Source organism: Rhineura floridana, chromosome 1 (assembly GCF_030035675.1).
Source record: "Rhineura floridana isolate rRhiFlo1 chromosome 1, rRhiFlo1.hap2, whole genome shotgun sequence".
NCBI lineage: Eukaryota > Metazoa > Chordata > Lepidosauria > Squamata > Rhineuridae > Rhineura > Rhineura floridana.
This window is the reverse complement of record NC_084480.1, coordinates 274,807,371-274,821,288: the sequence shown is the minus strand read 5'-3', so window position 1 is coordinate 274,821,288 and position 13,918 is coordinate 274,807,371. Positions and strand designations below refer to the sequence as shown.

General features: G+C 39.6%; 1 protein-coding gene across 4 annotated transcripts in view; it reads left to right on the top strand.

Annotated features, from left to right (window-relative positions):
• Positions 1-12,437, top strand: part of LOC133372834 (interleukin-7-like) — a 53,291-nt gene extending 40,854 nt beyond the window's left edge. For 2 of the 4 annotated variants that reach the window (XR_009759564.1, XM_061601924.1), the window contains 3 exons: positions 378-419; positions 6,369-6,488; positions 9,945-12,437. Coding sequence is in view for 2 of the 4 variants with exons in the window: in XM_061601924.1 (XP_061457908.1) it covers positions 378-419; positions 6,369-6,488; positions 9,945-10,121 (339 nt within the window). In the remaining 2 variants the exon portion in view is untranslated. Of the gene's footprint in view, positions 1-377; positions 420-3,637; positions 3,719-6,368; positions 6,489-9,944 lie in introns of all 4 variants that reach the window. The other 2 variants (XR_009759563.1, XM_061601932.1) reach the window with 2 other exon arrangements.
• Positions 12,438-13,918: the final 1,481 nt, after the last annotated feature.

Sequence of the window (13,918 nt, the reverse complement as noted above, 5' to 3'; positions counted from 1 at the left end):
AAAAATGCTGACTGGGATTGCTTGAAAAAAAGAAGAAGCAAGGCTGAACAAAGTAGGGGTTCATAATATACATACCTACCACTCATTGACGAATATGGAGTTTTAGTCTGCATTTGGAGACTTGACAATCCTCATAGCAGCAGGAGCACAGGGTAAAATTTGTTTTGATTTACTGGTAGATAAAACACATTGGTGATAGGTTTTCCAATATGTGTGTATGAATTAACCACATGCCACATGTGTTGTGTGAGATTAGAATAAAAAGTATATTGCTCTACACCCAACTTGTATGAATTTCTACACCATGAATTAATAAAGGATCCCTTGGCAACCAGTTCTAGAAACATCTAAATTAATTTTTGTTCTGTTTATTATAGGTGAATATAACTGGACAAGACATTTTCTGCAATTCATCTATGGTAATGATTTTTCTGGAGTTAATGTGCACCCTTAGTGTCTCTGGAGAATGCACAATCAGGGAAGGATGTCATAACTATGAGACATGACTTCCATTCCTTTTGCCTGGCTATACTCTACACAGAGAGTCAGAAAGATGAGTGTGTGTGGTCCTTCCAGTTGTTTTTGTACTTGGCCTGGAGCAGCTGTGCTCTAAGCGGAGCATGGCCAAGTATGACCAGGGCATGACCAGCATGGCCAAATGGCTTGAATATTTATACAAGTGTGATAAGAATTTTTACAACTCAGATCAAGATGCAGCCTTTTTGTCTTTTATATTTCTATTTTGAGTTTTATATTGTTTCACTGGCAGTGCTTACCAGGGTTTTGTGTCCTTTGGAAGGACGACTCACTGGAAATTTAGGACATTTTGTAGTATTCAGGTTTATTTACAAATATGCAGTTTAAGAACAGGAGAAGACAAGCAGCTTAAGCATGTCTGCAAGCAGCAAATCACTGTCCTGGATCATATTCCCAGAGAGGCAGGTCAGCACCCTGAAAAGTGTTTTCCCCCTTTTAACCTCCATCTCTTTTCTCTGTCTTTCATTTTGTTCCCTGACAAACACACCTAGCCTGGTCCCTACCTTTTGCTGAAGAGCGGGGGAGAAGGATTATTTACATTCTAAAAAACATTTCTCCACATTTTGGGAGAGTCTGAACTATTTCCTAGTTTAAGAGACAGATTTGTGCTTCCCTATATGACATGCTGTCTCAAGAACTATCGATTCCAAAGTTCCCTTTTTATAGCTAGGATGGGGGGGGTAAGACACCATAATAGAGACATTGATCCCAGGGACAGTGGGAGCCAGGATTAACCGGGCCCCAAAATATGTGAGTAAATGTCTCATTAATGTACACACACTCCAGCACTTGTACTGCCATGTCTGGCTATAAATGTAAATCAGATTTCTGAGAACTTCCCCTGTGAAATGTTGTATCTGAAAAAAACATTCACAACTATGAAAAATGCTATGAAAAAGTCCAGAAATACAAAGTTTTAAGTGAATTGGCCTATTAACTTTCTGGTCCATTAGAATAAAAACATCGAAAACTTTGACAGTATATAATGCCATCATTAGGACCAACCAAATGTTATGAAATTTTGAGATTGCATGTGTTTAAAAATAAAATAGTAAAAAGGAAAGGGGTTGTTTGGGGGCTGCAGTAGAAAAAATACCGTGTGGGCCATTCTGTAATTTCAGAAATGTAGAAAATGTTCAGAAGTAAAACATTTTTTTTCTTTCATTCATGACTCGTGAGAATGTATGTATAAGGTGGGATCAAGGTATGAGTGTTAGAGGGGAACTGTGCTTCAAGACCTTTTCTTTGTAACAGAAAAAATGCTTGGGGCCTGGGTAAGGGACTAGGAAGTTACAATTGATCACATATCATCAGCTGACCCGTCTGAGTGACGTTTTAGTGCTGTTTTATTTATAGCACAAACCTATGAATGTGTGCTCAGAAATAAGTGCTATTAAGTTCAATGAGGCTTACGTCCATGTACTTGGATGTAGGATTACAGTCAGGCTGACTTACAAAGAATCCAAATTGCACACAGAGAGAGACATGTACACCATTAAAACAAAAACACTGAAAATAATAGAATTTTAAAAAGCAAATTAAAAGAAATCAGCAGAGCTAAAGTGGGTTCATATAAAAATCCTGAAAAAATACAAATGGTATTTGCTTGGTGCTGAATTAGCATCAAAATAGGTACCAGGCAAGTCTCCCTGGGGGAAGCATGTCAGTTCAGGAGCCCTCACAGAGAAGACCCTTTTCCCAGTTACCACCTGCCAATGTACATAGTATATATGTATAGTCTATCTTTCACCGGATAGTCCCTCGGCAGGGAAACATAGTTTAGTTAACACATCATACAATAAAACAAGCAGCCACATAAAAAATACATATATCAATAAAATACATAATAGCCGTAAACTACTAAAACAAACAAAATAGGTTGGTATACACCCTGTCCTAAAGGCCTTGGTAAACAGATGCATATTCAGCTGCTGATGAAAGTTTTATTTTTTATTGCAATTATATCTCACTGTTCCTTCATAATATTAGCACCAGATGCACATCATATGGGAAGTTGGAGACGGGGGGTCACTGCGGAGAGGCCCTCCTGTGTGCCACCCCTGCCCCAATATTTTCCTAGTAACAGGATCACTAGCAGACTTGCCTTCCAGGTCTTAATTCACAGGCAGGTCAATAAGGAAGGAGGCACTCCTTGGGGCCCAAATTGTGCAGGGCTTTATATGTCAGCATAAGCACCTAGAATGAACTTTGAAGTGAATGGCAATCAGCACAGTCCCTTCTAACCCAGTGTTGTGCAAATATAACCAGGCATACTAGTCAGCACTCTGGCTGCTGCATTCTGCATCAGTTGGGCAGCTCCACACAGAGCACCTTGCAGTAGGCCCAGTCTGGAGGTTACCAGATTGTGGGCATCTGTGGCCAGGCAATCCCTGTTGGAATATGTGGTTCATCTCGAACTCGTGGGTTGAAGCTGCATGGGGTTAAAAGGGTAGATAGAGAGGAGACCTCCTGATTGCTAGGCTAATACCTATCCTTTGATCTCCTGCTGACTCTCCCTTCCTGCTAGACTGATATACTTAGGATGCTGACCACATCTTCTGGTCTCCTTTCTTCCTCCTTCTTTCTCTTGAGAGGGAGAGCAGACATCTTCTCTTTGTCTCTCCCTCTCCTCCAAGCATGAGGGCAAACACTAGGCTTAGTGTTTGCATCTCCAACTTAGCTAGTTAGCTAGATGTAGACCTCTTTCCTATCAAGTATGTACTTCCAGAATAAAGTAGTTATTTCTTATTTTAAAGCTTAAAGTCCCTGTCTGACTAATTCACAGGGAAGGTGTAATCTTTAGCAAAGATTCAAATACACAAAGCTCACTCAGACGCTCAAATACCTAATTTTGCTACTCTGCAACAATCCTTGTCCATGAGCAGTCTTAGCTGGTGACCCATCTATAGCTAGAAATAGACATTCCTGGACAGAAAACCACTTGGGCCTCAAGTGACGGAGCTGGATCCACACTGTGAAGGGCTTTAAAGGTCAAAATGAGCACTTTGAATTTAGCCTAGAAACTAATGGAGCAAGCACAGTTGGTGAAACACCTTCATAACGTAATTATAATGCCCCTTTATCATTTACTACGTTGCAGATATATTTTGGACTACTGAAGTTTCTGAACCATCTTCAAAGGCAGCCCCATCAGAAGCACATTACGTAGTCTAATTTGGAGGTAACTAGAGTATAGATAATTGAGACCTGTCCCAGCACAGGGTAAACACCACTAACCCAGGTAGATGAACCACAATGCAACAGGAGCTTTGTCTTGAGCTTCAGTTTATTGGCCCTTCTATATTCCACTGGTGCATCCAGGCACTGATTTAGCATCACAACTAGCAGTTTTCAGACATAGCCTGGTCCCAGGCTATGGTCTGAAGGCACATGAGGCCAGTCTGGTCAGTGCCTGGATGGGAGACCACCTGGGAACCATATGTAAGCTGCCTTGGGTTTCTATCATGAAAAGAAAGGCGGGGCATAAATGTAATAAATAAATAATAATAAAAAATAATTTATCCAGGACATGCCAGTTGTGTGTTGGCTCTGCCTCATATGCCACCAAGCACACTTACTCCTTACCTTCACATATTTAACACAGAGGTCTGAAGAGTGCTTGTAATTGAGTTTACATGATGGGTTCCTGAATGCAACGAGGTTTGTAAGAACATTCAGGGAAGGACATTTACAGATCTTCTTTAGGCGTTTGTGCAAAATGTGTAAAGGTCAGGAGTGGATGGGATGTGGCCAGCCACGCTGGGGTTTGGATTGATGTGCACACTCCATTGCTTTTCACACTTTTGCCCTTGTGTGTCCAGGCTGAATGCCTGAAGAGGATTACTGCCTTACTTGAATTGGATAAAAAAGAAGAGTTGGGTGTTACCTGCATATTGAAAAGCCAAACTCCCAGGGGGCCTCAATGGTCTCTGCAACTGTCTCAGTACTGTTAATTATAAATATTTGACTCTGTTTACCACTTCTTACTACTACTAGTTGGCACCTTGCATTGAGATTCTTTTAAAGCTTTTGTTGGAATTTCCATTTCAAAGGCAATTGCGTGATACCTAGTCTAAATGCAGTGGAGGAAAAGGTTTAGTAACGAGGGAGATAGCTGTGGTGCTGTCTCCCTTCTTTAAACGGCTGAATGATGTGTGCTACAGAAGAAAAGTTATGCTTTGTACAAATAGGATGTGCTTGGCCGCAAAAACAGACTAGTCTCAGTTCAAAGTGCAGGGAGACCATTGTTATTTTCACCTAGAGGGAGCTGAAGAAAAGGCTAGAACATGGTGTTTCTCCATGTTTTCTGTTGACTTACTGGCTTCAACTTCCATGCATATCATCTCTTCACAAGAGTCACAAAATAATGCTGTCATGAAGTTGTGTCATAAACTGTCCAGTAAGAGCTTGCTGCAGTTCATGGTTACATTCCAGTCAGCACTGCAGATTGCACTCTACCTGCTAGCTTTACAAGGAATCTCATTTAAAGCCCTAAACAACTTTGGACCAGGTTACCTAGGGGACCAACTCGCCCCATATATCCATGCCTGGCAACTGCACTCTTTAGATGAGGCACTTCTGAGAGTAGTGCATGCCCCAGATGTGTGTTTAGTTTATACTAGAAACCAGGTTTTTAGTGTTGCAGCTGCAGCCATCTCAAATAAGGTACAAGCTGAAATTAAACAGGCACCTAGAATCATGGTGTTTAGGTGCATATTGAAGATGCTTTTGTTTAAGAAGGCTTTTCCTAGAATTTTATTTATTTATTGTATTTATATACCGCCTCATAGCCGAAGCTCTCTGGGTGGTTTACAGTAACTAAAAACATTAAAAACAAATATACAAATTTAAAACACAACTTTTAAAAACAATTTAAAGCACAATTTAATACAATTTAAAAACAATTTAAAAACAATTTAGAAGGCTTTCCCTAGTCATTTGTGTAATATTAATAGTACATCTATGGAAATAGATTTACTGTTTTTAAACCTTGTAATTTGTTTGTATTTTATTTTTATCTTGTATACCGCTTCAGTGACTTCAGGCTATGAATCAGCTTATATATTTGTAAAATATTTGTAAAACAAATAAATAAAACAAATAATGTATTTGCAAATTGTATGCTAGAAAAATGCTATATCAACATCAACAGTCCCATCCAAGAAATGCTTAGCTGCTGCTCATGTTTATCTTATAAACTAAAAGTCTGAAAAGGCTCTGAGTGAAACTTCTCACAGTGCTGATCTAAGTTAGCCAGAGGTTGCTAGTCATACGATTTTTTACTCCCAACTCGGTACAGACATAGTTTAAGCAAGTGATATTTATTTGTTTGTTTGTGCCCTATCTTAAAACATCAGGGTGGTGTACAACAATATGCAGACAATAAAATATAAAAACCATTAAAACACGACGACAAAGTTTAGTTTTTTAAGTAGGCCACACCAAATCAGTGAAAAAAGTGTGACACCAATAGCGTCTGGTGTCGTCACAGCTGCACAGGAATATCAATATAAGAAAACAGTTGTATGCAGTTTAAATTTTTGTGTCAGAGCAGTTGTTGGAGGCTCCATCACTAAACGGGAAGGATCCAATAAGTGTTAGCGGCACTTGAAAGTTAAGTACAACAACTCCACACTGTACTACTAACTCTGTCGCTTTCCCCTCACTTACCTGAATTAAAAGGGGGATGGAGTATTTTCATCTATTTTAAGAGCTCTCATTTTCTTCTATTTTCAGAGCCATTTTCTATTTTCAGAGCCATAATCAGTCTGTAAGAACTGTTGTATAAAGCCCGACAGCACTCCAACTCATTAACATATATTTCTTTACAGAGGAGAACCATTCATAAAATGGCATGCTATCTTAGAAAAATGACCCAGGAATGTAACCTCACTGACGACTTAAAGAAAAACATGGACGCTGTTTCAGGGCTGACATTGAATCTGCTCGAGGTATGCCAGCAGGAGAGCTTCATTTTTGCAATGTGTTTTATTTCAGTTGCTTTCATTTGCCCCTCAGACCTGTGTAGCAGAGGAACCCTGAAGAATAATTGTTAATGGTTTGCCCTAGTTTCATATGAAACTGGTTTTCTGTTAAAATGCTATTATTGATAAGAGCAGAGGTGATGAACTAGATCCAGCCATAGAGATGGATCTGAAGTAGCCAACCCTCTGTGGGCCACTTTGACAGGTATTTCATATTATCCTGATCTTGTGTTTTTTTTTTAATGTATGTTAAAAGTGTCAACGTACAACCAATGCTGACAGTCTCAGGCCAGTTTTGTGTGTGTTCAAATCCTGAGAAATATATTGGTGAATCTTGACGGTCACCTACATGCAGTTGTCAGCATTCACTTGGGGTGTGTGTGTGTGCCAACATATTCTAATGCATAATGTAGCCCCAGAACATTGTGTGACCTGGAAGAGAAACAGGGACGGGGAGATGAAATCTGCTGGAAGTAGTCAGTGAAAAGTGTGTGGTTGCCATATTCTGGGAGGCTTTAAAATGCCACTGCTCAGTTGACAGGACTGAAAGAGGCGGCAGGGTATAAGGAAAAACTGGAAGATAGGCAGTTATATCTCACCCTTCTGCTTCCTTTGCTCCATTTGATGAAGACAGACACAGAGCTATAAAAAGGTTGGAGATAACTATCTCATTGTCTGGATAGGTCATTTCCTTGTCCACATTAAGAAACTATGTTTATATGTTCTCAAGGACAAAAGTGAGCAGCTCATAGAAATCAATAAAGAGATAGTAGCTTTCATGTAACCAGCATTGACTATCAAGTGTGCCTACCTCTACCTCCCCAACATAGGAGGAAAGAGGTCCTGCTGTAACCAATTTCTTATTTTGTGCAAAACATTTTGAAAAACATCTTTATCAGTGCAAATTCCAAAGCAAATACAGTTCATTGTCCCCATATTGCAGGTTTGAAGGGATGTGGCTAGAAAACAGTGGTGTATGATAGCCCTGCAATGTAATTTACACAATACTACAAGCCAGTCTCTGGGTAGTTTATAACACTGGAAGGTTTTTGTAAACCAGGGGTGGGGAACCTCAGGCCAGGGGGCCCTCCAGGGCTCTTTATTTGGCCCTCAGGATACTCTTCGACCCTGCCTTTCCCCTAAGTCATGCCTTTTATTGGACCTGCTCTGCACCCTCCTAGGGTGCTTTCCTCTGCTGGAACGCATCAGTGCCTCTTGCTTGCTTTGATGGACGATGGAAAGGGGTGGGTGTGTAGAAATGCCTGACTTTTGTGTGGCCAGGGTGTAGCCTACTGTAAGAGGGTAAGAGTCAAATATATCCTGTCCACTTTTGTCTCAGCCACCACTAGCATGTGGTCCCCAGAAGGTTCCTCATGAAGAAATGCTGCCCTTGGACTGAAAAAATTTCCCCACTTATACAAGTTCCCTATTATACATCTGTTGCGGGTTGCGGGGACTTGGAGAGCCATATACCACAACCCTGCAGCATAGTTCACTGCTATGCTTCTATTTCAGCCAGGGATGATAATAATAATAATAAATAAATTTATTTTTGTTGTTCACCTCTCACCCGGAACGCTGGTCCTGAGGCAGATTACATAGATTTTAAAATACAATGCATACATGAAACTACACAGAAATTTAAAAATACAAAAACATGCAAAGAACCACACATAAACAAATCCTTAAAAACATAAACACAAAGGGGTAAAAACTTAACCAAATATTTGAATAAAAAGATGGGTCTTCAGCAGCAGTCTAAAAATGGGAAGAGAGGGGGCTGATCTTATCTCGCAGGGGAGGACATGTATCAGTTTTGGTTCTCCATTTCTCATTTTTCCAATCTTAAATTTCGTTCTTCACATTTCTATATCAGTTTGAGATTTTTAAAAAATCCTAATAATTTCCCCTATATAATGCATGTGTATAATTTTCACTGCTAATTGCATTTTTTATACTCATTACTTGGCTGGGAAGTACATTGCAAAATTCAGAGAAGTGAGAACTTTGAAGGACGTCTGTGTTTCAGTTCCCATATTATTACAGAAGGTTTAAGTTCGCCTTTAAATGTGAACCTAATCCCCTGACCCTAATTGAAGGTTAGCCCACTGTCAATACTGTATGGCAGACGTGGGGGTTGAGGCAGATTTGGAAGTCCAGTCAAAATTTCTACCAAGTCTCTCAGTTTACAGCAAAAGTCTACTTAAACTGTTTCCTTAGACCTCCTTCCAGGCCAGATGAACGGGCTCAGTTGCAGGCAGAATCTTCATGCGTCATGCACTGTGTGCTGATTTTCATGAAGACTGGCTGTACTTTTAAATGTTCAGGAAAAATAGCACATGAAAACTTATCCAAGTTAGAGCAGGGACTTTCTTTGATGCTAATGCTTATTATTTTCAGCCACAGGCTTAGGTTACTACATTATTATCATTATTATTATTATTTCTTACCTGCCCTTCACTATGAGCTTCCAGGGTGAGTTACAGCAATTTTAAAATGCCATATTAAAATCAGCTAAAACAGGTTACAGTCAAGAGAACAAATAGAGTGGGTTCTAAAGTATATCTCAAGTGTCAAAGACAAGGGCAAAGAGGTGCATCTTCAGCATACAATGACAACTGCATAATGATGGTGCCAGATACACCTCTTTTCTGAAGGAATTTCATACATGTACATCAGGAGCCTGATCTTGGAAGCTAAGCAGGGTCAGGCCTGGTTGGTACTTGGATGGGAGACCGCCTGGGAATACCGGGTGCCGTAGGCTTAGAGGAAGGCAATGGTAAACCACCTCTGAATACCTCTTACCATGAAAACCCTATAAATATATCCAAAAAAGATTAATAGGGTCGCCATAAGCCGTAATCGACTTGAAGGCATATAACAACAACATCAAGAACACACTGCAGCATTCTGTTGCAGGGCCCACTTGTTCTTATTGCTCAATAAAAAACAAACTGTTCCCATCTTCCAGTTTTCTGGCCAGTGAGTATAAAGAGGTGACTGACAAGTGAGGGAAGTATTCTGCTTCATTATATCTATTTCTTGAGATGCCTAATGTAGGGTTGGAGAGCAGGAATCCTTTTTTCTCTTTGGACAATTATAAGCTTTCCCTCCCTTTCCCATTTGATCATGGTTACATTATGTATTGCTGGCGAGGTGGACATTGAATTTCCTGACTCAATCACATAGCCATTATTTTACTAGTGTTATTTCTTGGTTGGCACTTACTGCTTTTTAAACTGATTTGTTGACTCATGTTAGATCTTCTTTTGTTGTTGCTGCTGTGTAGTGACTTAAAATGCATCTAGTGTATCCTTAAGCCTACCCATTACAAAATTTCTGCCATGACACATTGTCCATTGAATCACAAAGATAAATTATTTACTCTTTAACAATCACCTCTTATGTTTTTTAATATAACAGGTCTGTAACAACCCCACTCGTCCAAAACAACAAAAAGAAGACTCTTGTCAAGATATAAAGGGTGTCAGAAATTTTTGTCATGCATGTTTTAGAAGCTGGTGTCATACATGTTGCAGAAAGAAAGTAGTTTCCCAATTTATGTCATGTTGGTTTAAGGTAATGTTGGATTCAGGTTAAGACTGTTGCAACTAAGTGAAGCTTTACAAACTAAACAATGCTCTGGTTTTTCAGTGCACAACCAGAAAACTATGCATTGCAACTTTCTCCTCTCTGCTTATCCAAATATTCCGTGCCAAGTCCCCAAGAAGACTGGTGTACTTTTGTTCCTGGGAGAGGGCATGAAGGACAAAAGTGGAAGTTTGTAATCTGAACACTCCATGTCTCAAGGAAGCTTTCAACACAATTGGGAGCAGACAAATGGAATGGAGAACTGCAATCTGCACTTCATTAGTCCTTAAAATCTGTACATAACCTTTAAAATACATATTTTGAACATACAACTATTTTATCTTTAATACAAGAAACAATGCAGCACTTTAAAATTACAAATAATTTTGTATTTTTATACATTTTTTAAAGTCATTAAGAGGGGTTCCTAGGTAATTATTACTAATACTGTACTTATGAATTTCATGTATGTTAGGATCAATGGTAGGCTGGGAGGGAGGAAGCTGATGTAAGATTGAGATGATTTAGGGCACAATCCAACTTGTGTTTTACACTGGGTTGAGGAGACTTGGATATAGTGGACCCCTAGTTGAACCAGCAGGGTCTAGGCTTTGCCGGCAGAAGCCCCTTGCCCCAGCCCAGCAGAAGAGGTGTCAGCAGAAGCTGTTGTAAAGCCTGAAAAAGGGGCATTCTGGGGGCATCTTGGAGGAGGGACTGAGGGGGGACTTAAGTGACATCCAGCTCATGTTTTGAGCATTCCTGCAGGTCCCGATTGGGCCAAAGTTAACACCAGGAAAAAGGTCGGTCTAAGAAAATGATTACAATGGAAGTATATGGAAAGTGCTTACTCCCCAGTAGGAGTATTTGTGAAAGCTGGCTTTTACTTTACAGTCTATGCTCAGCTGGCCTGCTGGCTCCCAAACATAACATGGAAGCTACATTCCTGCCAGCCCCCCTTGTCATGAGTTGGATTGCTCTGATCAGCTGCAATTGAATACATGTCTACTCAGAAGTAAGCTCCACTGGGTTCAATGGCACTTACTCCCAGGTAAGTGTGTATTGGATTGCAGCCTTCATTTGGGGATTTATAGTAAAAATGTGTGGGTACTTCTAGGAGTAAATACTGAATATGAGAAGAGCACCATTGTTATGTAGAAGGGCGATAGGTTCTTGCAAGAATACTCAGGAATTGCTCAAATTTGGGGTTGACTTCTTGGGTGCAAGCCATTTAATGCAATAAGCAGTCATGGCATACTGGCATTTTACAGATAGACTGATTTAATTTAACAAATGCTTTTATATTTGTCAAATATTAAAAGTGCAGTTATGGAAAACTTATTGTCTAGTATTAAAGAATCTATATTGCTGTCTTACATGTGTTAAGAGTTTTAATAATGTTTAGTCATAGTGTATTCCAGTATTAGCCATGGGAGAAAACAAGGAATGAGAGGAAAAGGTGCCTGCCTGGTAGAAAGTTGCCAAGTCATCTTTAATAATGTAGAGCCCAAAATATAACTATGACCTCATTCTCAGGGATTAAACTACATAAATTTTGAATGCTAACAAAACACAATACAGTATATGTGTCCTATATTATATAATGCATTTTTGTTTCTAAGAAAGTGATTCAAGTTGTATTAAAACCTCTGTATTCTTCCTTTACACCAAGAGCAGACCACCTTTTGTGGCCTGCCTATTTGTGTCCCTCCCCCTGGGATGCCCAGCCCGTTTACCAGTCTGCTTTCCTGCTCTTCTGTCTCATCATAGTGTTGGGTTTCTCGGTTGCCCTCAGCGAGCCTCCCTCTGTGCCCTATGATGTATCTTTGTGCTGCTGTAATAAGAAACGGGAGAACCAGCAGGAAGGCAGCCAATTGCCTGTGTGCCCCCACCTATGGCACTGTAAGAGTCACACTCTTGTAGATGGGGCATGTGTACACTTGGCATCCAGCAACCCTACTACAGAATGCATATGCCTAGAGTGGAATGACAGTAATAGTCTAGGCATCATGCTGTGGTTGAGTCATGACTCCCTGCTGGCTTTTCTGTTTCTCTCTACAGCATTGTGGCAGTGACAAGAAGGTACTGTAGAGATTAAGGGCGAGGATCACATGTAGTCCAGTGGTTCCTGTGCTTTAGATCTGAATATTATTGTTTCAGACTTCCAATCACTCTTATTTATGTACTGATTCCAGCCAATAAGGTATACCAGTCCAGCTCTACATTGTAACCAGTGAGGCATACTAGCACTGAAATACAGTAGAGTCTTTCATTGTGCACTTTGTTTTGTATTCAACAGGGTGCATGGAGATCTTTTGAGCATGAGTTTTGACACAGAAATGAAATAATGCACTGTCTCAAGTGTTAGCAACAGTTTCCTAAACACAATATACAAAAGAATAGCCTTAACTCACCTGTGTTGAGAGTTTCATTTGCTCCAGTGTGTTTCCACACACAATTCAAGGTGGAATTTTGACCCGATTGCCTTCTCCCATAGAAAACTGCCCAAATCTAAGGTTTGTTTCAGGGTCATTCTCTGGATTCCCTCCATTTCTGATTTGAGGCTGGTTTGGCCCACACAAACAGCATTTCTAGTGATGGCTAAATACTTTTACCAGGCATTCAGTAGGTTGACTTTTTAAAAAGAATCTTCAAGGTTTTCAATGGCCACCAGTCATGGTTGCTTGGTTTGTTATTAATTTTAACTGATTTTAGACGACTTCCCTCATCGGTGCTGCTGTTTTGTTATGTACCATAAGTCATAATAATTACAACTTATGGTGACCCTATGAATCAGCGACCTCCAATAGCATCTGTCATGAACCACTCTGTTCAAATCTTGTAAGTTCAGGTCTGTGGCTTCCTTTAGGGAATCAACCCATCTCTTATTTGGACTTTCTCTTTTTCTACCCCCTTCTATTTTTCCCAGCATTATTGTCTTTGCTAGTGAAGCATGTCTTCTCATGTGTCCAAAGTATGACAACTTCAGTTTCATCATTTTAGCTTTTAGTGATAGTTCTGGTTTAATTTGTTATAACACCCAAATATTGGTCTTTTTCACAGTCCATGGTATGCACAAAGTTCTCCTCCAACACCAAAAGAGTTGATTTTTTTCTTATCCACATTTTCCACTGTCCAACGTTCACATTCATACATAGAAAGCTGGTGTTTTAAATCATGTTTATTTCTTTTTTTATAGAGTTTAATGAATTTTTGATGTAAACAGCTTTGTATATTAAATACAAAAACATATGACTATAATAAATATTCACTCATAGGCAAAAAACCTTGCAGTTTAAGAATGTACCTATAGCCAACAGATATTTTTATCAAACTTCAAAAAGCAGGGAAATTGGGCAGATATAGTGAATGCACCAGGGGAGCAAGAGACCTGACCTCCTCTCTGACACATTGTACTGCCCTACAAATTTGTCAAAATGCAAACACAATTTGGGTTGGTCTGTCACAGTCTCAGACTGAGTATGTAGCTTAGAAGAATTTGGTAACATGTGCCTCTGAGCATATGGTGAGTGGTGGCAACACTTGCCATTTCCAAATATAATTATATTTTTGTATGTTTGTTGGTGTTCTTACTTTGCTTCTTTCCTGTGTTACTGATGTTTCTACAGAGAATCTAAACCAGAAAATTTTTTCCCCTCCTTATTCATCCTTGAAATCTGTGTCAAATGTATTTTTATTAATTTCAAAGCCTTTTTATTGGTCATTGTCATGTGATGGTGAAGACAGCCTTTTGTGTTTTATATTGGAGGTTATGTTCTATTTCTATTTGGAGTGCATTACCAGTTGAA